Source organism: Lissotriton helveticus, chromosome 12 (genome assembly GCF_964261635.1).
Source record: "Lissotriton helveticus chromosome 12, aLisHel1.1, whole genome shotgun sequence".
NCBI classification, from domain to species: Eukaryota; Metazoa; Chordata; class Amphibia; order Caudata; family Salamandridae; genus Lissotriton; species Lissotriton helveticus.
In genome coordinates this window covers 26,670,836-26,695,654 of record NC_136073.1, presented here as the reverse complement: position 1 = coordinate 26,695,654, position 24,819 = coordinate 26,670,836, and the positions used below count along the sequence as shown (strand labels likewise).

General features: G+C 46.6%; 2 protein-coding genes across 3 annotated transcripts in view; one reads left to right on the top strand and one right to left on the bottom strand.

Moving 5' to 3' along the window:
- The window catches only part of LOC144798519 (thialysine N-epsilon-acetyltransferase-like), a 127,335-nt gene extending 121,168 nt beyond the window's left edge, over positions 1 to 6,167 (top strand). The window contains exon 6 of the mRNA XM_078669442.1: positions 4,802 to 6,167. Coding sequence (XP_078525568.1) covers positions 4,802 to 4,978 — 177 coding nt within the window. The 3' untranslated portion in view covers positions 4,979 to 6,167. The remainder of the gene's footprint in view (positions 1 to 4,801) is intronic.
- An 8,468-nt stretch (positions 6,168 to 14,635) lies between these two features.
- The window catches only part of LOC144797662 (thialysine N-epsilon-acetyltransferase-like), a 90,641-nt gene continuing 80,457 nt past the window's right edge, over positions 14,636 to 24,819 (bottom strand). Inside the window, exons 5-7 of one of the 2 annotated variants that reach the window (XR_013603438.1) lie at positions 20,975 to 21,015; positions 17,217 to 17,473; positions 14,636 to 15,379 (exon numbers count right to left, since the gene is read on the bottom strand). Coding sequence is in view for 1 of the 2 variants with exons in the window: in XM_078668378.1 (XP_078524504.1) it covers positions 17,300 to 17,473; positions 20,975 to 21,015 (215 nt within the window). In the remaining variant the exon portion in view is untranslated. Of the gene's footprint in view, positions 15,380 to 17,172; positions 17,474 to 20,974; positions 21,016 to 24,819 lie in introns of those variants that run through there. The other variant, XM_078668378.1, reaches the window with a different exon arrangement.

Below are 24,819 nucleotides of genomic sequence, written 5' to 3'. Positions count from 1 at the left end.
TGTGTCAGCGTCGATGAAATGCTCTGAATCTTCCTCAGAGTCGAGTACCCGACGTGGAAGAGGGCCAGCCGGTGAAGAAATCACCTGTTTCGGTGCCGATTTGGTGGAAAAGGCCTTCGGCGCCTCCTTCGGCGGCAAAATAAAGAGAAGTTTCCCAGAAGGTTTTGCTGGATTGTCCTTTTGCGGCTGCGGCGATGGTATCGGAGCCGACGGAGCAGAGGCCTTCTCCCTGATTCGCTTCAGTGATTCGGCGATGAGGGATGTCTCACTCACAGTTTGTTTTGGCGCCGTCGAGGATGTTCTGATCTTTCCCTCGGATCCGACGTCTTTGTGGGCCTTGTGCGCTTTGGGCGCGGATCCCGTCGTCACCGACCCCGATTCCTGGGACCGGGGCGTCGACGTGCCAGTCTTCGATCCGTGCGCTTGCGTAGCCTCCTTGGAGCTGGCTTTGGCGTGCTTGGACGGCGGCGCAGCTGTCGATCCGTGCCGACCATCTTTCTTAGAGGACCCCTCCTCTGGCGTCGATTTCGATTTTGCAGCGGCGGAATCGACGGACTTTTTCGACTTCTGCGGACCGGAGGTCGACGGAGTCGATGGAGTAGCGGGCACAGTCGTTTCTGCCGGTACGGCAGCCATCGTAGGGACACTCGAGTCCTTAAGTTTCGGTTTCGTTTTCGGGTCGGCCATCTTAGGTGTTGTCGATCCCGATGGTTTTGGTTTCGGTTTCGAAACAGTCTGCTCGGCAAGTAAGTCCGTGGCCGGGCCGGAAGGCGGGGCCGTGGCTTGCGGCAACGGGTCTTGGGTAAGGCCAACAGGCGATCCCGTGACCCGGTCGGTATCCTCGTAACCTTCGGGGCAGAGCTCGTCCCCCGAGCTATCTGCCGCGGCCCCATAAATCTCATCGTCGTCCCCTACCTCGTCGACGTATTCAAGGCCTTGACCCACGACTCCGTCGTCGTCTCCCGGATCCGCCTCGACCTCCGTCTCGGGTGGGGAGATTTGAAGATGATGACCCTGGTCCTCTTCTTCCTGCTCTCCGAAGATGTTCTCCGGATCCGGGGCCGCTTGTCTAGCTTCCATGCGCACCGCGCGCCGAAGCTTGAGAGTCTTCTTTGAGCGGAACTGTGCACATGCCTTGCACTTGCCGTCGTCGTGGTCAGGCGAAAGGCATTTGTTACAGACGGGGTGTAGATCGATGTGTGGGTACTTGGACCCACAAAGCGGGCAGTACTTAAACGGGCTCCGCTCCATGTCCGAAAAGTTTTGCAGTCGTGTTGCGATGAGAAGGCCTCAAAGTCCAGAAAGCGAAAGAACACTCCGCTTATTCCGGCTCCAAGAGACGGAAGACTCGAGACCGTGCGCAAACAATACCGACGCAAAAAATCGAGGCCTTTTGGCCGCTAAAAGTAAGTTTTTTCTCGGTTTCGACAGAAAGACGTCGAGACCACATCCGAACCCAATGGCGGAAAAAAACAATCTGGGGATGGAGCCGATGCCCATGCGCACTGTAGTCCAGGGGAGGAGCCACCCATCTCAGGATACTTCGAAGACTCTTCCAGGACAACAATGTGCGATCATCCGGACCCAACACTAGGCGGCGATCTAATGCTAAGATATGAATTTAGCAGCCCACATGCCTCGAACACAACAATTCCCGTTCCTCTGCCCCAAACAAACAGTGACTCTCTGTCACTGCCCCCCGACCATTTGACACCTGTCGGAGGGAGACTCCAGCAGTTCCTGCCAGTCTGGACAAACATCACCACAGACAGGTGGGTACGAAAACTTGTCCAGTATGGTTATTGTCTAGAGTTAAAGTCCACTCCACCCAACATTCCACCAAGGCAACGGCCTATGTCCGCAGAGCATTTGCACTTATTGCAGCAAGAAGTAGTGGTGATGCTGCAAAAAGGCGCAATCGAGCTCGTGCCAGTGGAGGAGGAAGGAACAGGGGTATATTCCCTGTACTTCCTTATTCCAAAGAAGGACGGATCGCTCAGACCCATTCTGGATCTGCGTCCCCTCAACCTGTACATACTGTCAGAACATTTCCATATGCTTACACTGCAACAGATTCTTCCCTTGTTGAACCAAGGGGACTTCTTAGCAACCTTAGACCTCAAGGATGCTTATTTCCACATTCCACTACACCCGTCCCACAGAAAATACCTCAGGTTCACTATCCAAGGCAAGCATTATCAGTTCAAGGTCCTACCCTTCGGAGTGACCACAGCCCCAAGAGTGTTTACCAAGTGTCTGGCGACAGTAGCGGCGCACCTCAGGAGGCAGAACATCCATGTCTACCCCTACCTAGACGACTGGCTCGTTCAAGCCAAGTCGGAACAACAGTGCGCCGCGGACATGTCGACTACCATTCACCTCCTTCACAACCTGGGCTTCTCGTTGAACTACCCAAAGTCGCATCTTCAGCCGGCACATGTCCGGCAGTTTCTAGGTGCGACGATCAATACCCTTACGGCCGTGGCCCAGCCAAACCAAGTCAGGATAGACAGCATGCAGTCTCTGATCCAAAAGTTCAGAACACAACACTCGCTTCCAGCGAGAGTGTTCATGCAGTTGATTGGCATGATGGCCTCCTGCATCTTCATAGTCCCTCACGCACGTTTACATATGCGTCCGCTCCAGGAGTGCTTAGCAAATCAGTGGACACAGGCTCAGGGACAATTGACAGACCTAGTGTTGGTTACCAGTCGGGCGTACGACTCTCTGCATTGGTGGAATCCACACAACCTTTGCAAGGGCCGACTGTTCCAGGAGCCAGTGCCACAGATTATCCTGACAACGGACGCGTCTCTCCAGGGATGGGGAGCTCATCTGCTCACTTACACAGTGCAGGGACTATGGACGACGCAGCAACAGAAGATGCACATCAACTATCTGGAACTGATGGCAATCTTCATGGCGCTCAAGTCCTTCAATGTACATCTGTGCAACAAGGTAGTGTTAGTCCGGACGGACAACATGACCGCGATGTACTACATTCAAAAGCAGGGGGGCACCCACTCACCACAGCTGTCTCATCTGGCTCAGAGCATGTGGAAGTGGGCCATTCAGAGGAACATTTTCCTCATGGCAGAACACCTCCCGGGCAAGGACAATCAGATGGCAGATCTGCTCAGCAGATACAGCCATCAAATGCACGAGTGGGAGTTACACCCATCAGTACTCCGCCCGTACTTCCAGCAGTGGGGTCATCCGAAGATAGACCTGTTTGCCACAAACGAAAACGCAAAATGCCAACACTTTGCCGCCAGGTTCCCACACCCGCAGTCGCAGGGAAATGCGATATGGATGAACTGGTCAGGCAGATTTGCGTACGCTTTTCCGCCAGCCCCCCTGATACCGCTGGTGGCAAGAAAACTAAGGCAGCACTCAATGACACTCATCCTAGTTGCTCCAACGTGGGCGCGCCAAGCATGGTACACCACGTTTCTGGAACTCTCGGTGGTGCCGCATCAAAGGCTGCGCCTCACGCCCAAGCTTTTGACGCAGAACCATGGAGACATTCAGCACCCGGATCCGCAACAGCTCAACCTGGCGATCTGGCTCCTGAAGTCCTAGAGTTTGGATACCTTCACCTACCTCCAGAATGCATGGACATCATCAAGGAGGCAAGAAAGCCTACTACCAGAGCATGCTATGCTGCAAAATGGAAGCGTTTTGTCATTTACTGTACGGCCAATAACATCAACCCGCTAGATGCATCTATCCCTAACATCATTTGCTATCTGTTACATCTTTACAAGTGCAATCTAGCGTACACTTCCATTCGGATACATCTATCCGCCATAGCAGCTTATCTTCAGAACAGACAGCATCTCTCTGTCTTCAGAGTGCCTGCCATTAAGGCTTTTCTTGAAGGTCTGAAACGAGTCATTCCCCCAAGAACACCGCCAGCTCCTGTGTGGAACCTCAATGTGGTCCTCACCAGGCTGGTGGGACCACCTTTTGAGCCACTACACTCGTGTGAACTCCAGTTCCTAACGTGGAAAGTAGCTTTCCTAATAGCTATTACGTCACTGAGGCGGGTTAGTGAGCTGCAAGCGCTCACAATCCAAGAGCCATTCCTTCAGATTCATCCAAATAGGGTGGTACTGCGTACTAACCCCAAATTCCTTCCGAAGGTGGTGTCACAGTTTCATCTCAACCAAACTATTGACTTGCCTGCATTCTTCCAAAACCCACAAACGGTGGCAGAAAGAATGCTTCATACTTTGGATGTCAGGAGGGCGTTGATGTACTATATTGACAGGACACAACACTTTAGGAAAACAAAACAACTTTTTGTTGCCTTCTCGCCACAGCACAAGGGCAACCCTATTTCCAAAGCAGGAATAGCCAGGTGGATTGTTAAGTGCATCAAATCTGTTATCAAAAGGCTAAACGTACCTTGACAATATCCCCAAGGGCGCACTCCACACGCAAATTGGGGGCATCTATGGCTTTCCTGGGGAACATTCCTTTAGAAGACATTTGCAGAGCAGCCACGTGGGTTACACCACATACCTTTACAAAACACTACTGTGTTGATGTGCATTCCAAGCAGCAAGCAGCTGTAGGATAGGCTGTTCTTAAAACACTTTTTCAAGTTTCTGCAGCTGGCACGGGCAACCGCCGTTAACGGAGGGACTGCTATATATTCTATGCAAAAGATATGAATTTAGCAGCCCACATACAAATATAATTTAAAAACAAAGAAGTGCACCTACAATAAATTACATTTAATTGCATGAACTTCCAGAGAGAGCTATGTAAATTAACTTGTTGCTTTATTTTACAGATTGGCGTTGAGTCCAAGTGCTCTGCCATCCAACTGGCTGTCCTGAACTGGAATGACACAGCCATTGACTTCTACCGCCGGCATGGAGCCACAGATCTGACCAGTGAACATGGCTACCTGGTCTTTCGCTTCGAAGAAGAGGCCACAAGAAAACTGGCCCTGGACGAAGAAAAATAAATATGATGCTTCCTTGCGTGCGTGTTGGTGGTTACAGGAGTGTAAGAAGATAGGATTTTCCATGTAGCAGAAGTTTGTGTCATCATCCTCAGGAAGTGGACCGTGTTCGTGATTTTGCACTTGGTACAACATGTTTTGTGTTGGCGGTTAAATCCCACCCTTTGCCAGTAGCAGCCGCTTAACCGCATGCGTGCGGCCGTTTTTCCCGCTGTAAGCGGCATTTTTCCAAATTACCGCGATTCATGACGAGCTCAGCTCGTCATCAGCACACGGCTGGTAACGCTGATGACGAGCTGAGCTCGTCATCAGCATGGAAGGGGTCAAAACAAAGCCACCATCATAGTCAATGACCGGTAGCAATGTCAGTGGACAACCGCAGAATCCGGTGCACGAAGGTTCTGCACAACTTTGTCTTCTCCATTGCAATAGGTTTTATATGATATGCAATCACTACAGTAAGTGGAGAGGCAGACTCACTGAGGAGGACTGCACTTTACGGTGTTACAAATCCCATGCAAGCGGCACTGCATTTCTCAGAACATGCCACAACATGCACTTTTATCGCAGGATAGCACGGCAAATCTTACGAACATTAAGAACATTTTCGTCCTGGAAGACCCATTTGTGAAAGTGGAAATTTCGTGCATCCCAGCGTACTGTTGCGTCATCGTTGCTCACAAGTGAGTTTGTTTACACCATATGTGGCGCATTGCACTCTTTCAAGAAGGATGTGCACTGGCTGTCAAGTTGTTTCAATCGCTTACCAATGGACATCGAATTCTCTCGACATGGATATTTGTTACCCCATTGCAGGGAAGTTTGTGATCTCAATGTGGAACCTCATAGTATTTTTCTTTTAAACTGAGCATTGGACCCTCAATACAAAACCTAGTTTTATGGTTGTGGTCATCAGATTGTTAAGATCCAAGCTGAAAAATATTGAACTCTTAAAGTTTAATCAGTGCCAAAAAAGACTGAGAAAACCTTTTTTAACAATAATTATGTTTTTATATGGTGCCTCAACCTCACCTCTATCATTTATTAGCACTCAGTGTTAAGGAAATTTGTCCTTCTGAACTTATTATACAGAGAAACATTATAAAAACATATGAGTCTTTTGTTTTTATTTCATTTCTTGGTATAGTGCTTCTTAACAGAGTAATGCATAAAGACAAACAATGTGAGTGTTTCTGGCCTTGGCTGTGATATTGAACTTGTCTTGGTGCAGAATCAACAAGGTCTTGCCCCTGTTAACAATAGAGACAGATTATTATAGCAGGAGTAAGTAAATATCTGTGGTAAATGCTAAGTTAAAAAATGTAGCTCATCCTCATTTTGGAGAAAAAATGAAATGGGGATCACTGCTGGTCTTCGGTTCCCACCAAGGGCCACAGAAGAAGACTGCAAATCCCAAGTTGTGCCACACTCTGCTGCTCACATCCACACATAAAGGCACAGGTACAGGTGTGCAGTCATCAATGCTGTCACTGAGTTGAAGACAGTGCACCTACACTCTACTGACTACTTGAGAAATGGACTTGGCTCACCCAGCCTGGTTAAAGGAATAGAAGAGGAGGTGGCTAGTGGGCAGTCTCTGATAAGTGGCCTTCGACAGGTTTTGATCAATGCCAAATCCCTCCCAAAGCACCATTGGGAAATATTTAAGTTTTACTTTTTCACTGTTTATTTTTTGGTGATTTCCAGTGGGTATTAGTCAGTGTTTTCACAAATTTTGAAAACTAATGGTTATCAGTGTCTTTTACATTTTGGTGTCACAGAAAATTGGCCAAGCAATGTGCTTTTACAGTGTTTACAAACTGCATTCATAGATATCATTTTTAGGTCCCGCCTAGGCGCTGCCTCTTAGAGACATGCTGTTTTGAGGTATGGACTTGAAGCTCCGCCAACTTTCTGCCCATCTTTATAATTGGCTCCTCTCACTGTCCCTTACAAATGGTGTCTTTTCATTGGTCAGTAGGCCTATTTGTTTAATTTGGATATAATCACGGCACCCACTCTTTAGCTTTAAACATGTTAAGCTAAAGCACGGGTGCCGCAATTCGTTTGAGAGTAAAGAAATATATATATATTTTTCTATTTCTTTACTTTTGAACTAATTTCTTTTTTTCTTTTGACCAGCGCGGCACGCAGGCGCACCTTTCTTTTCTTATTTGCGCCACCGAACACGGCCGCGTGGTTTATTTTTCTACTTATTAACTTTTGTTATACTGGCAGCACCTGTGCTTTAGCTTTTAACATCTTTTGCTACAGTGCGGATGCTGCTATTGCTTCAAAAGAAAAGAAATAAAAAAGAAATCTCATTTTTTTTCAATTTCTTTACTTTTGAAGCAATCGTGGTCTGCGCACTTTAGCTTAAGATGTTTAACGCTAAAGCACGGGTTCCGACATTGTAACAAAAGTAAATAAATAGGAAAAAAGCGCTTGGCCGGAATTTTTCTCCTATTTGTTTACTTGGGATACAATCGCGGCACTCGCACTTTAGCTTTCAACATCTTCAGCTAAAGCACGGGTGTCACAATTTAGAAACATTTTTTTTTCTATTTCTTTACTCTTGAACCAATCGCGGCACCCGCGCTTTAGCTTAAGATGTGTATATCTAGGGTGCAGGTGCTGCGATCCGTTTGTAATGAAATAGCTTTCACATTGCATGGGAGCAGGAAAGAAAAGGGGCGGGCGTAGACCTTTCACTTGACATTCTAAGGGTCTTTTCTCGTCGTATACTCTTATCTCACTGATTTGCTCTGTCAAAGACTGCATTGCTACAGGGGTCTTCGGTTTCATGACGATGTACATCTATTGAAATGTTAGACAAGGTGCCGGAGAGTCTTGCCCTGATGACCCTTAAATAATTCTTAAAGAGATTATTTTAAATCACGTTTTTCCTTATTTTTTTTTTTTAAAGCATGACGATTTGTGAGAGTCTATAACAGACATTTTGGAGAGAAATGTGTTTATGTTTCATGCAACATCCATATAAAAAAGTTTCTTTTAGATCAAAACAGGACCTTACATATGAGAAATGGGAGGGTGTCACTATCCCTTAATATTAGATGTAAACACATTTAGAATTTGGATAAGTGTGCCTGTCAGCGACCAGGCCAAAGATGGTATGAAAGAGGTGAAATTGGATCATAAATTCAAAACGGTTCCCAACGGCGGCCCCCAAAATACGTTTGGCCCAGGGCCCCCAAAATCCTTAAGATGTCCCTGATTAGTCATCTCCGTAAATGATCTGTCCAATGAGAGCAATTCTGGCTGGATTCAAAGTTTGTTTTTCTCTCCAATTGACTAAAAGAGTGTTTAGCAGTTGTTTGTTTTTAGGGTGGGTAATCACCTACCAGTATCGCTCCACACCTTTCCTCCTTTGCGTCTGTAGCCTACTGCTTTTTCTAACAGCCCACTTACTCTTCTCGTGTTTGGCTTCTGTGCTTGGGTGTAGGTTAAGGCAGCCCATTGGACACAGCACAGTGCCTGCTTGCCTAGGCTTCTTCACTCGACGTGTTTGAATCCCGTTAAGGCCTTTCCCACCTTCATCCTTCCGAGCTCCAAGTTATCTGGTTCATTATTATTGGGATTTTTGGAAGTGCCTGCACTGTATGGTAATTATATGATACCTACTAACCTTTAACTGTGCAATGCTATATATGCTCTTGTATATATGGTGGTGCCGAGTTAGTATCTCTTTTTAGCACCATTGTAGTGATCAATATCTGCTCGTTGAGTATTGGTAGATCCACAATCTGTGCAAGTCACCATGTATTGCTGTATAATGTCGTTATCCAGTATGTGTTTTCCCAAGAGATGTCTTCATTGTGCAGCTTCAGGTTGTTCTGTAATTACATGTTCGAGGCATGTGACCCGGAGATCACATGCATTGCATAAGTCTAGTGTTGGGTCTGGATGTTTGCACTTTGTTTTTGTTCAAAGAAGTCTTTCCAGTCACAAGGTAGGTGACTCCTCCTTTCGGTGATAGTGCCCATGGGCATCAACTCCATTGTTATATTGTTTTTTGCCGCCATTGGGTTCGGATGTGAATTGCTTCACTCCGGTTCGACACCGTCCTCGGTTTCCCATCAGTGCGCAATCCACTACCCTCGATGGCATTGATCCTCGATCGCATAATTCTACCATTGCTTATCGTATCCATTCCTAAAAACTTAGATCGGAAAGTCTTGTGCAAGGCCTTTGGGCTTAGCAATGTCAACCGAGTTCGCAGTAGATGGAATGTACCCCATTCCAATTCTGCCCCGAGTGCCACTCTAAGTATCCCTGCACCGATCTACACAACGTGTGCAATTTGTGCTTACCACCCGAATACAACGAAGACAACTGTGAAGCCTACCGATCGTTCTGATCGAAGAAGACGCTCTGCGACCGTCGGGCTCGACGTCACGAAAATGTATCAGCAACACAGAGACTCCGCTCCAGATCTTTTCCGAGCAAATGTCGACCAGGAGATCTTCGAAGCAATTTGGTTGCCAAGGTAAAAGAGAATGTAAAAGAGTCAGAGGTTTGTAAAGTCTCAGGGAGAGAAAGCATGCAGAGCAAATCGCAAACTAATGAAAGGAAACTCCGATGTTACCATTGTGGCAGCAGCAACCACCTAGCTAACAATGTTCAGTGCCAATCTAGAAATGTGACATGTAAAAATTGCAATCGTAGAGGGCATTTTGTAAGCGTATGTAGAGAAGGTGATCAGAACAGCAGAGAAGGTAGGGGAAAATAAGGGAGTTCTGTAAGAGAAATAAGTCTAGTTTCTCCTTGAGAAAGAAAATGTGCATTCCAGGTAAAAGATACTGTGGGTAGTATAAATGTAAATTATCCCAAATGTGATGTCATGCTAAACAGAAATGTGGTCACCATATATGCTGATTCGTGCTCGCCATTTACTTTGTTGAAACATGCTGACATAGTAAACATGTGTGCAGATGGTAATGTGAGCCTAGAGAACCGTGATATTTCTCCCACAGTTTACACCAGACAACCCATACCGCTCATGGGTATGAAGAAAATGAAGATTGAGTTTAAAGGGAGGAATACAGAAGGGAATGTGCACATTGTTGAAACAGGGTCTAACTTATTGGGATGGCAACATCAAAAAGAGTTGGACATTATTCTTGATCCCAACGACAAAGAACAAGTGCTTGTGTTAGACGTTGCCCATACTTGAGCGAGTATATGCGAGGAGCACCATAAGTTATTTTCCAACAAACTTGGTCTTCTCCACGACTTCCAACATAAAATTAAGATCAAAACCAATGCTAGGCCAACAGTACATAAGCTTCGTCCGATACCTCATTTAATGAAGGAACCTTTACAGAAGGAGCTAGAAAGGTTGCGCAAATTGGGCATCATCCAACCCATTGACACACCTGAATGGTTGGCTCCCATTGTTATTGCATCTAAGGCCAATGGGGTCGGCATTCGTTTGTGCATGGACTTGCGCAGCCTCAATGAAAACATCTGGGTTGAAAGGCACCCGCTCCCGAACAAATGAAATGCTCAATACAATGGGACCAGCTAAATTCTTCAGTGTCATTGACCTTTCCATAGCTTACCGCCAGGCAGATCTCCACCCTGATTCTAGACCGCTAACAGCCTTCATCACCCCGCAGGGAGCTTACATGTTCAGGACGATGCCTTTTGGGCTGGCATCAGCTGCTGCAGTCTTCCAAAAGATAATGCAGCAAATCTTGAAAGATGTGAGCAACACCATGTGTTTCCAAGACAACATCTTGGTGTATGGACAGACCCTGGAGACCCATGACGGTTCAAAAATCTAAGTGCCAAATTAGAGTGACGTTGGTGGAGTATCTGGGGCATTCCATTTCAGAAAATGGGTTCAGACCAAAGAACAACCTGATCAAAGCGGTAAGAGAGGCCCCTATCCAAAGAGGAAAGATGAATTAAAACCATTCTTAGGTTTACTGGAGTATATGGCGAAATACATAAAAAAACTTCTCAGAGAAGTGTGATCACTTACGTAAACTGTTGAAGGAAAACAAGGAATTTGAGTGACAAGAGGAGCACAAGTGCACGGTGGATGCATTCAAGGAAGAAATACTAAATTCCCCGGAAGAAAACCATCCTTACCACGGATGTTTCTAACAAAGGACTGAGGGCGACCTTGTCTCAAAAAGAGGGCAATGAAGAGAAAATCATCGTGTTTGCCTCCCACTGCCTCACTAAAGCGGAGAGCAACTATTCAGTAGTAGAGGAGGCCCTAGCGTGCTACTGGGCGGTGAAGCACTTTAAATTCTTCCTGTGGGTGGTGAATTTCTTTATCCGCACGAACCACAAGCCACTTACCTTCATGTTCTCTGTGAAAGGCATGGAACATGGCACACCCCGTATTTGCAAGTGGATATTAGGACTTGAAAACTTCTACTTCAGGGTGGAGTATGTTCCCGGGTGCAAAAACAATATTGCAGACTTCTTGTCCCACTCAGCACTACAATGTGAACAACATGAAGAAGTGCTAGACAGGCCCATTCTAGCATTAACAGATCCTGCATTAACAGAAGAGGAGTGGAGTAAGGGCATGGAGGAAGACAAGAGGCTGTGCAAATTGAAAGAGATTGCGGTAAAGGGGTGGCCTAGTAAGTGCAGTCAGGTCGATGAAGAAATCAGGGATTTTTGGGAGGTCAGGTTTGAATTGAGCCACATAGGGGGGAAACTTTTTCGCAATGATAAAATCATACCTCCTGTAGGGTTGGAAAAGAGGATTGAAGAATTGGCCCATGAAGGACATCTGGGGCGAAGCATGACATAGAATAGAGTTAGAGTACACTTCTGGTTTCTCACAATGGACTCCATGGTAGAGCAAATGGTAAAAGATTTTCACAGCTGTGCAAGAAGTGACAAGTCCAGGTCTACTCACAAAGCTCTGTTGCCCCCAGTAGAGGTACCTCTTAAACCATGGCCGGCTGGACTCGGTACCGGTGACATCAATGTGTGCAGTCACCCAGTGGACGCGTGATCGGCTGACGCGTGTACCATAACCCCTTCCGTGCGGGGGGTAATTTCCCCCACTGTGCTGGGGGGCGCGCGCAGCGCCCCGGTGCTCATGACGAGGTCAGCTCGTTATGAGGCACGGCGCTCGTGTGCTCATGACGAGCTGAGATCATCATGACCACACCCGTTTGTGTGGAATGCTCAGCACAGCAGGGGAATTATCCCCGCGTGTGAGCGTTCCACGGCTCATGATGAGCTCAGCTCGTCATGAGCACCGGAGCGCCGTGCCTCATGACGAGCTGACCTCGTCATGAGCACGGAAGAGGTTAAGGAGATGGTTGCAGGTATAAGGAACATTCGCAACCATCCGGTTTGGTGTTAATCTCGAATGAAGTGAAAACTGGTAACCCTGCAGCCCTGATGAAGTTGCGCAAACTGTTGGCAACAAAACATGTTGGCTCTTTAGAATTGAAAATGGTCTGATTTAAACCATTTTTTAATTGGGGAGGCTCACAGCACTGAATAAAGTTACGTCAAGCCAGTAAGCATTACCTCATTTTAAAAGTTGGGAATTGCATCTCTATTTTCACGGGGTCCAGTGGGCACTTTAGTGACACTTTGCTCTGACATTGCATTTACATTTGTTTTTCACTGTCTTTTTTTTTTCCATTGTCTGAGAATTTCACGATGGAACACACGCTTTTTCTTTATAGGGAGAAAGCAACCGATGATGAGAAGCGGGTGTGCTAGAGAGTACCAACCAGCAAGCCCCCCCTTGGCGTTACGACCGCGAGGTGCTTTCTCACACTTTTTTCTTGGAATTGGGTGGGAGTCTTTCCTATGTTGTAGTGACATTTCTTGCTATAAACAGAACACATAGACACTTGGATTAGCGACAGTGAGGCATTCCTGTGAGGGAGTATCTGAAAAATGTTAAAGACCCCTAAGTGTCTTCAATTTAATGGACGGTGTTCATGTTAAGTCAGGCCCTTTGCTGTTTATAGTCTGTTGAGTGGGGGGCGGACCACATTTTTCTCTCCCCGGTGCTCATTTTGTGTTGACATGGACATATTTGGGCCAATGGACAACTTAGGGATGAACAAGAAGTTCATGTTGGTGCTGGTTGATTTGATTATACCTCACATTGGGTCTCACTCAAGATCGTGCATGGGGACAACACCAATGCTGTCATAGAATTCCTTAAGGACATATTTTCACAGGAGGGTATCCCATCTTCCCTCATCACTGACAATGGGGTACAGTTTGTGTCCCAACAGATGAAGGATTACCTAATAAATCTCAATATCAAGCATGAAAGAACAGCTCTATATTGCCCTCAGGCGAATGGCCTGGTTGAAAGAGCAAACAGGCTAACCAAAGAACACATACAACTAGCTGTGATAAATGGTCACGAGATTGAGTCATCCTCCAAGACTGCTTATGGGCCTACCGCATGTCACCCAACACCATCACAGAGGTGTCCCCATTCGTAGCTCTCAGAGGAAGAGAACCATGTACAAAGTTAAACCCCATGTGTTTGAGCGGTGGTAGGGCAATTGAGTCAAATCGTATGGAAGCGGCAGATAAACGTAAATCACACATAAGCAAATACAAGAAATGGTACGATGATAAGAATGGAGTGAAGGATCCTAAAAGGAAGGTAGGAGATTTGGTACAGGTCAAAAGAAGTGTCAAAGACAATGTGAGCTAAAGCAAATACTACACCCCTTGCCGAATAGCCAAGACCTACAACGATGTGGTACAACTGGAGAATGGACAAATGTGGAGTTTTGACAGGATTGTAAACTGCAGTTATATTTAACCCTGTAATGTTGGGGAGGTGTGTTGTAACTTATTTCCATTTATGGTATGTTCCCTCCACCCCTACCCTTTGCCATTCAGTGGACTCTCCCTCAACTTAGAATGTTGAGAGTCCTCTGCTCAGTTTGGAGAGTGGATGGCTAATAAAGAAGACATAGAACCTTACCTTGTCTGGTGATCTTTGGACTTCCTTACAGTTTCCTTCACACCCATTTTTCACTCTTTATATTTAATCAAATTAATTGATCTATACTTCGTACAAAATGAAAATTCATTGTGCAGCTCAGTTGCTCTGGGTACCTCAGGTTCTTGGAGAACCTACAAACCCTATATATCCCCGCAACCAGAAACGTTTAGCAGACATACCGGTGTATTGCTTTTGTAAATTGGTCATCGTAACAAGAAGATACGGATGAAAACACATGGGGTTTTTCTACTTATTTTTTATATTTTTTTATTTCAACAGATTTTTTCAAGAAACGCTTAAGGGATCTACACAAATGACTCCTTGCTGAATTCAGAATTTTGTCTATTTCTCAGAAATGTAGAGCTTTCTTAGATCACCCATGGTTTCGTATCAGTTCACACCACACTGTACGTAGGTTGAACGCACAAAATATTGGGCTGCCTCTTAGAAAAATGCCACAAATGAGGAAAAAAAATATTTTTGATACAGCTCTGCATGTTCCTAAAAGCTGGGAAAATGGTGGTTTTACTGACAAAACTATATACCGTATGGACAATAAACTGGAAGTTGGGTTTCTGCAAAAATAATTAGCATTTTTGTACATCAAGTGTAAAGTGTTCTGAGTTGTTTTCCTCGTATTAAAATCTTTTTTTCTTCACAGAGTTACAAAACAATTTGCTTTTAGAACTACTTACATTTATTTTGATAAGTTTGTACAGTTCATGTTCGAGCTATTTAAATGTTGTATACACTTTACAAAATCCTCTAACTCTGCAGTCAGAGAAACAAAACTAACCAACCTCCAGGATAACATAAGCAGCAAATTGTAAGAAGGCATCCGCTGACATTTGACCTCTGTCTCTGAACACGGAGCAAATATGACAAGATAAAAACATGATTTAAAGGCATCTTTATTGCTCATTAACTTTCTGAGTGAATAGAACACATGTTCTTTGTCAGCTCACCAGAACGGGCCAGTAGGCCTAAAAATATCTCGCCCTGATAAAATCCGACTTGCCATAGTGAGTGGGCGAGAAGATTCCTTGAGGACTGACAAAGAACCATCACTTTGTTTTTACACTCTAAACTCAGTCAATCACCATTTTAGGATTATAGCTCCTAAATTCTCCTGGACACTACTACTTCTTTCCTCTTGCACAAACTGGTGTTTGGGAAGGATCAGGGAATAGACATTTTTGCTCGGTTCTAGCCACCACCGGCCAGCAAGGCAGAGAGACTCTGTGCTCATGAGGGATGAAGGGAGGGAGAGTGTGCATCCGTTTATCAAGCACGCGGAGCGGAGTAATCAGCCACTTTCAGCTTGATGTACGTAAGCTGAAATATGGATTCATCAGCATGCCTCTGGGGTTCTTAGGTACAAACACGATAAAGGTAATCACAGTTCTTCCTTTTTTTAGGTTTTGCCTCGCCAAAAAGATGCGCTCTGCGCATCTTTTTCGCGCAGGCGAAAACCTGATGAGAATTGTAGTGTGCTTTGGGTCGGCCCTCCTCATTCATTGGCTGGCTCCGTAAATGGAGCCTTGCCATTGGACGAGGGGCCTGTCCGTCAATGCCGGACCAGACACGGGGGCGTTCCCGACATTCTTTGGCTTTTGCCGACGTCACGCGACGCCGGGAACGCCCCCGATTCTGTTCCGGCATTGCCGGCACCTCCCTTGCTCCCCCTCCCTAATTCTGTGGCGGAGATTGCCAGAGTACCGTGCACGTATAGGCAGTCCGTGACGGAGATCGCCAGAGCCCCATGTACTACTAGACACACCAGCTCTAATGCACAGTGGCATAGATCGCCGGAGCACCGTGTACTCCTGGGAACTCTGTGGCGGAGATTGCCAGAGCCCCGTACACTCCTAGGCAGTCCTAGGCAGTCTGTGACGGAGATTGCCAGAGCCCCGTGTACTGAGTGGGCCGCGGCTGACGGAGAGCGCAGAGCGCTCAGGCCCCCACCCCTCCCGTCCCCAGCCCCCCATCCTGAGCTCTAGAGACGGGTCCCCGGCCGCCCAAGAGCCACCGGTGACAGGTCTGAATGTTCTCTTGTCCGGCCCAGGATTGCATGAGCGGACGAGAGAAACAAACCACGTCCAAGGTCACCGTCAGACTAGAACAGCCACCGCGAGACGATTGTCATGAACCAACTCTGTCACGACACGATCAACACCGCTTTCTGTTACATACACATGTATGCACGCACACATGCACCCCCACATGTGTATCACGGATCCCTGCGTTTCTTGGTCACACACTGACACCGAAGGGTAGTGGTGCGTCATGGTGTCCCAGAACTGTCCTTTCAGGAGCACAGTGCAGAGTGGAGCTTCAGAGTGCAGAGTGGAGCTTCAGAGTGCAGAGTGGAGCTTCAGAGTGCAGAGTGGAGCATCAGAGTGCAGAGTGGAGCATCAGAGTGCAGATTCAGAGTGGAACTTCAGAGTGCAGAGTGGAGCTGCAGAGTGCAGAGTGGAGCTTCAGAGTGGAGCTTCAGAGTGCAGAGTGGAGCTTCAGAGTGGAGCTTCAGAGTGCAGAGTGGAGCTTCAGAGTGGAGCTTCAGAGTGCAGAGTGGAGCTTCAGAGTGCAGAGTGGAGCATCAGAGTGCAGATTCAGAGTGGAACTTCAGAGTGCAGAGTGGAGCTGCAGAGTGGAGCTTCAGAGTGCAGAGTGGAGCTTCAGAGTGGAGCTTCAGAGTGCAGAGTGGAGCTTCAGAGTGGAGCTTCAGAGTGCAGAGTGGAGCTTCAGAGTGGAGCTTCAGAGTGCAGAGTGGAGCTTCAGAGTGCAGAGTGGAGCTTCAGAGTGCAGAGTGGAGCTTCAGAGTGCAGAGTGCAGAGTGGAGCTTCAGAGTGGAGCTTCAGAGTGGAGCTTCAGAGTGGAGCTTCAGAGTGGAGCTTCAGAGTGCAGAGTGGAGCTTCAGAGTGCAGAGTGGAGCTTCAGAGTGCAGAGTGGAGCTTCAGAGTGCAGAGTGGAGCTTCAGAGTGCAGAGTGGAGCTTCAGAGTGCAGAGTGCAGAGTGGAGCTTCAGAGTGGAGCTTCAGAGTGGAGCTTCAGAGTGGAGCTTCAGAGTGGAGCTTCAGAGTGGAGCTTCAGAGTGGAGCTTCAGAGTGCAGAGTGGAGCTTCAGAGTGCAGCTTCAGAGTGCAGAGTGGAGCTTCAGAGTGGAGCTTCAGAGTGGAGCTTCAGAGTGTCAAGAGCAATGCCAATAGCTCTAACTTTAACAAAGGCAAAACCATTGCATTGTAAATGCTTGTTATAGACTTTGCATACAGATCCAGACTTATAGGGGATGGTCTGAGGGCAGGTTTCAGCCCTGTGGGAGGGACATAAAGGGTCAGTGTCAGGTCTCATTCAGTGCCAAGCCCTTCAGTGCTTCTCCCTGGAAGCGCATCATATGCCAGCCCTCGCTTGTGGTCAGGTCCACTGCCCCTTTCTTCATGTAGAAGTCTATGGCCGTCCGGTTCCAGTCCAGTGCTGCGAGCTGCAGCCGACAGAAGTTTCGCTCTATGCAGACCTGCAGGAAGTAAATTAAATTGTTATTACGTTTAGCTTGCCCTGTCTGCCATCTAACACCTTCACCCTACCTCTGTGAATCTACCTACATCAATAAACCACAAAAGTTCCACACTGCTCAACCCCAACCCCAACCAAATCAATATATAAAGTAACTAAATTACACACTTCCACAATCAAAAGACAGTTTTTAATCCTCATTAGGCCATGTCCTGGCATTTGACTCACAGCCATTTCTGTTCATGCCAAAAAATCTGGATGAATGATCTATCATTTAAAAAATTCAAAAACAATTCTACCATCTTTGATTGGCTCATTAGATATGGATACACAACACTCACCAGAAACAGCTGATCATTTATCATCATCCATAGCCGACCTTCTGGCCACTGAGAAGACTCATTTGATTCCACACCACCTTCAATGCACTCTCAACACACCTCTTACTCCCAAAAACACATTCTGTGACCTCTCCTATAGATTCTGGATTCTCTATATGATGTCCATTGATGAATTCCTCAACTTTGCAGCCCACTCGCTGACTTTTACGGACTTCAATGGTCCAGGAGACTTAGTTCTTGAAACTGTAAAGTAAGCCTTTTCTAGAACTCCTCACCTCTCTAGACCTCACCACACATGTGACTACACTCAATGAATTTAGGTAATACACTGGATCTAGTCCCCTCCACCTTACACACCGTCTTATGTCAGGGTTTCGCACCCAGGGCATGGATCGGTTGCCATGATGTCCATTTCATTATTTCACACTACAGACCACTGCACAAAGCCAAGAAATATTTTCAAGAACATCTCAACAAGTCCCCTTGCCATGCGCCAGAGTTAGGCTTGGTAGGAAATAGTGCTATTGTACACGTACACGTTTCTTACTAAAGTTGCCATCACTTTGTCTCACCGACTTTTCACACATATTTGCATTTGTGACACGTGGGTTTGTTTCTAAGAAACACTGACGTCGCTGACATGAAGTACTTCGTGAGAACACTTATCACACTGCCTTGGAGTTACGGCGTGATACAAATGTGTTTGTTATAATGTCCAAATGGTGACACAGCTATCTGTAGAATACAAACAATGGCAGCCTGATCACAATCTCAGCCCAAGGTAAGGATGCTCTTTTCTATATATATTCTTTTGTTTCCAAATACAATCAGAGGAGACGCTTCTGCTGACTTCGAGGGGTCGTCCCATGCTGAAGCTTTCGCCTAGCAGCTGACTGACATCTCCATGAGGGGTGTCCAGTTTGTGACCAAGACGGAGTCTACATCCTTACCCATCAGGTAAAGGGGATAGATCATCCAGAAGGTGGTTTCTTGGCAGACCATACATTCACACCCTAGAGTCGTAGGTTAGGGTTTGCATTGTAAATGCACTAAATTGTTATAATACTGTGTAAGTATGCAGATATAAGTTGTCTCAGCAAGATGGTGGAACTCAGTTTTAAACACTTAATATAACTTTTGTCTGCTTCTGTCTATTGATCATTTCAGCCCATATTTTATATACAAGAATTACTTTGGTTCAATACATTTTGAAAAATTACCCTGCGTGCATTCTTTGTATATTTCTCTGAGCGAAAGAGAGCATGAGTATCTGAGCGAAAGGTCCTAGATCTCTCACCGCAGTTTCTGAGGGAACAGGGTTGTCATGTTCAGTAGTTGCCAGAGTTGTTCGCTCCCTCTCTGGGTTTAGGGGGCTAACGGTGGCACTGTGAGCTAGCTGGTCCAAGGGACAACATATCCTGCAGGGGGGCATGGAGTCAGTCTGGCACCATCCTAAATTTATGTTGTCCGCAAATATGCAGTTCCTACTGATTAGTGGAAATTATTAATAAAGATGTCAAACTCACAACCTAATAGAAAGTAGGGTATTGAAAACCACTCATACCCTCTACTTGTCTTCCCTTTTTAAGCATACCGTCTGGAGGACGGAATAAAGCATAGCTCCTCTATCGGTAGGTAGTTTTAACTCCCTTCTAAACAAAACCCTCCAACTCCTCTCTATCCATCAATTGGTATTTACCATCGAAGTGCTCCTGTGTCTTCCACTGGTAGCAGCACGCCCCGTTCCGCAGCAGAACGGGTAGAAACCTTTGATGCAGCATGCTTCCAAGGCGTAACCCTGGCGGGCGAGGGTTATACAACAAAAAGCCTTGAGTTTTTTTCACCCGTAGGAGTTTTACCAAAAAGAACAGAGAAAGGCTCTCTCATTGTTTGACATATAGGTAACAAGGAGGATGGGCCCCTCTCTGGCTAATTTCCTCTTTTTCCCTTTTGTTTTTTTGATATGGTGGATGTTGCACCAGCACATCTCCATAAAACAAGAAATCTTCAAACAGGGAAGCTGAACTCAGTATAATCCCACCACCCTCTGACCCCAGAAACTTAAACCACCACCGAATACCACAACAAAGCTGTGGAACCAGTTTGTGATTATGGATTCCAAGCTCACCATGCGACCTTTTCCTTCTTCAGTAGGGTGACTCTGTATCCTATCATCCCACACCTTCGGTCCTTGCAGAGGACATAGGCTTCCGCTGACTTGTTTTTCTCTGCCTAAACTACACCAACACATTCTAACCAGTGGCCCATGTCTTGTTCTCTGCAGACTCCAGGTCTTCAACAAGGAACCAACAAACAGCTTCCATACCTCAGCATTTGTGATCACATCACGCCCACTCTTCCAGCTCGACACTAGCATCCGGATGCAAGACAGACTTCCCTCAAGGCGCTCTGCATCGGGCCATCCATTGCGCCGGACCCATCTCTATATAACACTGACTCCGCAGCCACCAATTAAAAAGCATTATAAGATCTCGACTAACCCCACCTATGACCATCCCCAGGTTCACAAAGTTGGTTGAAGATCTGTTTTGTGGTACAGAACACCAAGCTCTGGAACCTCTCTCTGAACAAAAATCTTTCAGCACTACCATGCATTGACCATGCTTTCCACCCCAAATCACCCCAACACAGGCTAACCCCACAACAAATTCACATTCATCAAACAAATGATGGAGATGGTGCATAACCACTACAGCTGCTCTATCTAGCCGTATCCTTCTGCTTCACGGATGGTTGAGTCGTATGTCAAATTTTCATATATAGGAATATTATCCAAAGTATTTTTTGTAAAAATATCATCCCACTGGGGCAGGTTTTCTATTAACTGTGATGCAGCATTACTTTTGCAAATAATATCTTGTATACAAATTTTAAGTCAGATCATATTCATGTTCTGGTATCAAACTCCTATATGAAGCTTCGTGTCTGCAGCGACACAACTGAATCCCTCCACTGCTCAACACCGAATGCCAAACACAAAAGTCTCACTATAAACAACATACACTCCACCAATGATACACAGCAAGTTGGGCAGCCTCTTACCCGGCCTCCAAGGCCAGCGCTTGGGGCCACACCAGTGTTAGAAGGAAATATTATATTATTGCTGTAATACAATAATTAATCAGGATGGAGGGACTTACTTCTGCAACTTTGCTAATAAGTTTCTTGCCCATCCCAGTTCCTGTGAAAATATATAAAATGTGGATTAGTATGAATCATGGTGCAAAGAATTCTGATAACTGTCATGTCTCAAACATCAGCTGTCTGGGAGAACCTCCATCATGAGTTACAGCGTCCAAACAACCATTGATTAGTGCAAATATCAGGTCATGGGGTCATGCAGTAATCAGTGCCAAATGGAGATATCAAGATAAAATTCAATGTCATGGGGTCACTGGGCACACTGATTTAAATTTTGTGTGACATGCTATTTATACAGCACACATTTTACAAATATGTGGCCGCTTAGCAATATGGCTTGCTAACGTGTCTGTGGTCTCAATGTTGTCCACATAGGGTTCATACACAGGGCTACATGTCAACAGATCATACTCAGTGAGAAAGTGGTGATGTTGGTTATTCTCCGCAGGATGAGGCGAAGGATGGTCATAGTGACCTAGTGGCCGAACCCATATAAAGGTGACACATTTTTAGGGTTGTCTCTGCGGGATGTATCACAGTGGGGATTGGTAGCCATATGACCCTTTGTCAATGTCAGCTAATTCATTTGTTTGGTGTCTTGGCTGTCCGCGTGCTGTAGAGGGTGTGACTGTACTTTCCTGGGTGTCAGAGAAGTGTTTGAGTGTGACATACATGGGTCTGATTTCATCATTGACAGGAGTTAATTTAATTCTAATGTCTCGTTGCTTGGTTGGCAGACTCCCTGATCCTGAATGTCCTGTTCCCAAGTCTCTTTGTACCCCTGGCATCTTGTTATCAAAAGTGTCCATGGCCGATGGTGGCTGTGTGTGATGTCTCCATCCAGCCTTGGAAAGATTCTTGTGAAAAACAAATTCTGGCAACAGATAACAGGGGTGTAGCTTCGGGGGATGGGGGTGTTTGGTGAGTTACACCCCCCTAATAATGAATATGCTACTTACCAGTATGCATCTGTTCTTGGCATGTAGGGCTGCTAACATTCATATCTTAGCATTAGATCGCCGCCTAGTGTTGGGTCCGGATGATCGCACATTGTTGTCCTGGAAGAGTCTTCGAAGTATCCTGAGATAGGTGGCTCCTCCCCTGGACTACAGTGCGCATGGGCATCGGCTCCATCCCCAGATTGTTTTTCGCCATTGTGGCAGAAGATGGAGTGAAAAGTGTAAAAGATGTCCATGCTAATGACTGAATACAATAGTACGTCTGCAGCTGCGACAGGCACCGGGGAGGAGGGTGGGCGATATGAATGTTAGCAGCCCTACATGCCAAGAACAGATGCATACTGGTAAGTAGCATATTCAGTTCGAGGCATGTGGGCTGCTAAATTCATATCTTAGCATAGAATACATAGCAGTCCCTCCATCAGCGGCGGTTGCCCGTGCCAGCTGCAGAAACCTGAAAAAGTGTTTTGAGAACAGCCTGTCCTACAGCAGCCTGCTGCTTGGAATGCACATCAACACAGTAGTGTTTTGTAAAGGTATGTGGTGTAACCCACGTGGCTGCTCTGCAAATGTCCTCTAAAGGAATGTTCCCTAGGAAAGCCATGGATGCCCCCAATTTGCGTGTGGAGTGCGCCCTTGGGGGTATTGTTAAAGTGCGCTTGGCCTTTTGATAACAGATTTGGATGCACTTAACAATCCACCTAACTATTCCTGCTTTGGATATAGGGTTGCCTTTGTGTTGTGGTGCGAAGGCAACAAAAAGTTGTTTTGTTTTCCTAAAGGGTTGTGTCCTGTCTATGTAGTACATCAACGCCCTCCGTACATCTAAGGTATGGAGCATTCTTTCCGCCACCGTTTGTGGGTTTTGGAAGAATGCCGGCAAGTCAATAGTTTGGTTGAGATGAAACTGTGACACCACCTTCGGAAGGAATTTTGGGTTAGTGCGTAGCACTACCCTATTTGGATGAATCTGAATGAAAGGCTCTTGGATTGTGAGCGCTTGTAGCTCACTAACACGCCTCAGTGACGTAATAGCTATTAGGAAAGCTACTTTCCACGTTAGGAACTGGAGTTCACACGAATGCAGTGGCTCAAATGGTGGTCCCATCAGTCTGGTGAGGACCACATTGAGGTTCCACACCGGAGCTGGTGGTGTTCTTGGGGGAATGACTCGTTTTAGTCCTTCAAGGAAAGCTTTAATGGCAGGCACTCTGAAGACGGAGAGATGCTGCCTGTTCTGAAGATAAGCTGCTATGGCGGATAGATGTATCCGAATGGAAGTGTACGCTAGATTGCACTTGTAAAGATGCAACAGATAGCAAATGATGTTAGGGATAGATGCATCTAGCGGGTTGATGTCATTGGCTGTACAATAAATGACAAAGCGCTTCCATTTTGCTTGGCGCGCCCACTTTGGAGCAACCAGGATGAGAGTCATCGCGTGCTGCCTTAGCTTTCTTGCCACCAGCGGTATCAGAGGGGCTGGCGGAAAAGCGTACGCAAATTTGCCTGACCAGTTCATCCATATCGCATTCCCCTGCGACTGTGGGTGAGGAAACCTGGCGGCAAAGTGTTGGCATTTTGCGTTTTCTTTTGTGGCAAACAGGTCTATCTCCGGATGACCCCACTGCAGGAAGTACGGGTGGAGTACAGATGGGTGTAACTCCCACTCGTGCATTTGATGGCTGTATCTGCTTAGCAGATCCGCCATATGATTGTCCTTGCCCGGGAGGTGTTCTGCCATGAGGAAGATGTTCCTCTGAATGGCCCACCGCCACATGCCCTGAGCCAGATGAGACAGCTGTGGCGAGTGGGTGCCCCCCTGCTTTTGAATGTAGTACATCGCGGTCATGTTGTCCGTCCGGACTAACACTACCTTGTTGCACAGATGTACAATGAAGGACTTGAGCGCCATGAAGATTGCCATCAGTTCCAGATAGTTGATGTGCATCTTCTGTTGCTGCGTCGTCCATAGTCCCTGCACTGTGTAAGTGAGCAGATGAGCTCCCCATCCCTGGAGAGATGCGTCCGTTGTCAGGATAATCTGAGGCACAGGCTCCTGGAACAGTCGGCCCTTGCAAAGGTTGTGTGGAGTCCACCAATGCAGAGAGTCGTATGTCCGACTGGTAACCAACACTAGGTCTGTTAATTGTCCTTGAGCCTGTGTCCACTGATTTGCTAAGCACTCCTGGAGCGGGCGCATATGTAACCGTGCGTGAGGGACTATGAAGATGCAGGAGGCCATCATGCCTATCAACTGCATGAACACTCTCGCTGGAAGTGAGTGTTGTGGTCTGAATTTCTGGATGAGAGACTGCATGCCGTCTATCCTGACTTGGTTTGGTTGCGCCATGGCCGTCAGGGTATTGATTGTCGCACCTAGAAACTGCCGGACATGTGCCGGCTGAAGATGCGACTTTGGGTAGTTCAACGAGAAACCTAGACTGTGAAGGAGGTGAATGGTAGTCGACATGTCCGCGGCGCACTGTTGTTCCGACTTGGCTTGAACGAGCCAGTCGTCCAGGTAGGGGTAGACATGGATGTTCTGCCTCCTGAGGTGCGCTGCTACTGTCGCCAGACACTTGGTAAACACCCTTGGGGCTGTGGTGACTCCGAAGGGTAGGACCTTGAACTGGTAATGCTTGCCTTGGATAGTGAACCAGAGGTATTTCCTGTGGGACGGGTGTAGTGGAATGTGGAAATAAGCATCCTTGAGATCTAAGGTTGCTAAGAAGTCCCCTTGGTTTAACAAGGGAAGAATCTGTTGGAGTGTAAGCATATGGAAATGTTCTGACAGTATATACAGGTTGAGGGGACGTAGATCTAGAATGGGTCTGAGAGATCCGTCCTTCTTTGGAATAAGGAAGTACAGGGAATATACTCCT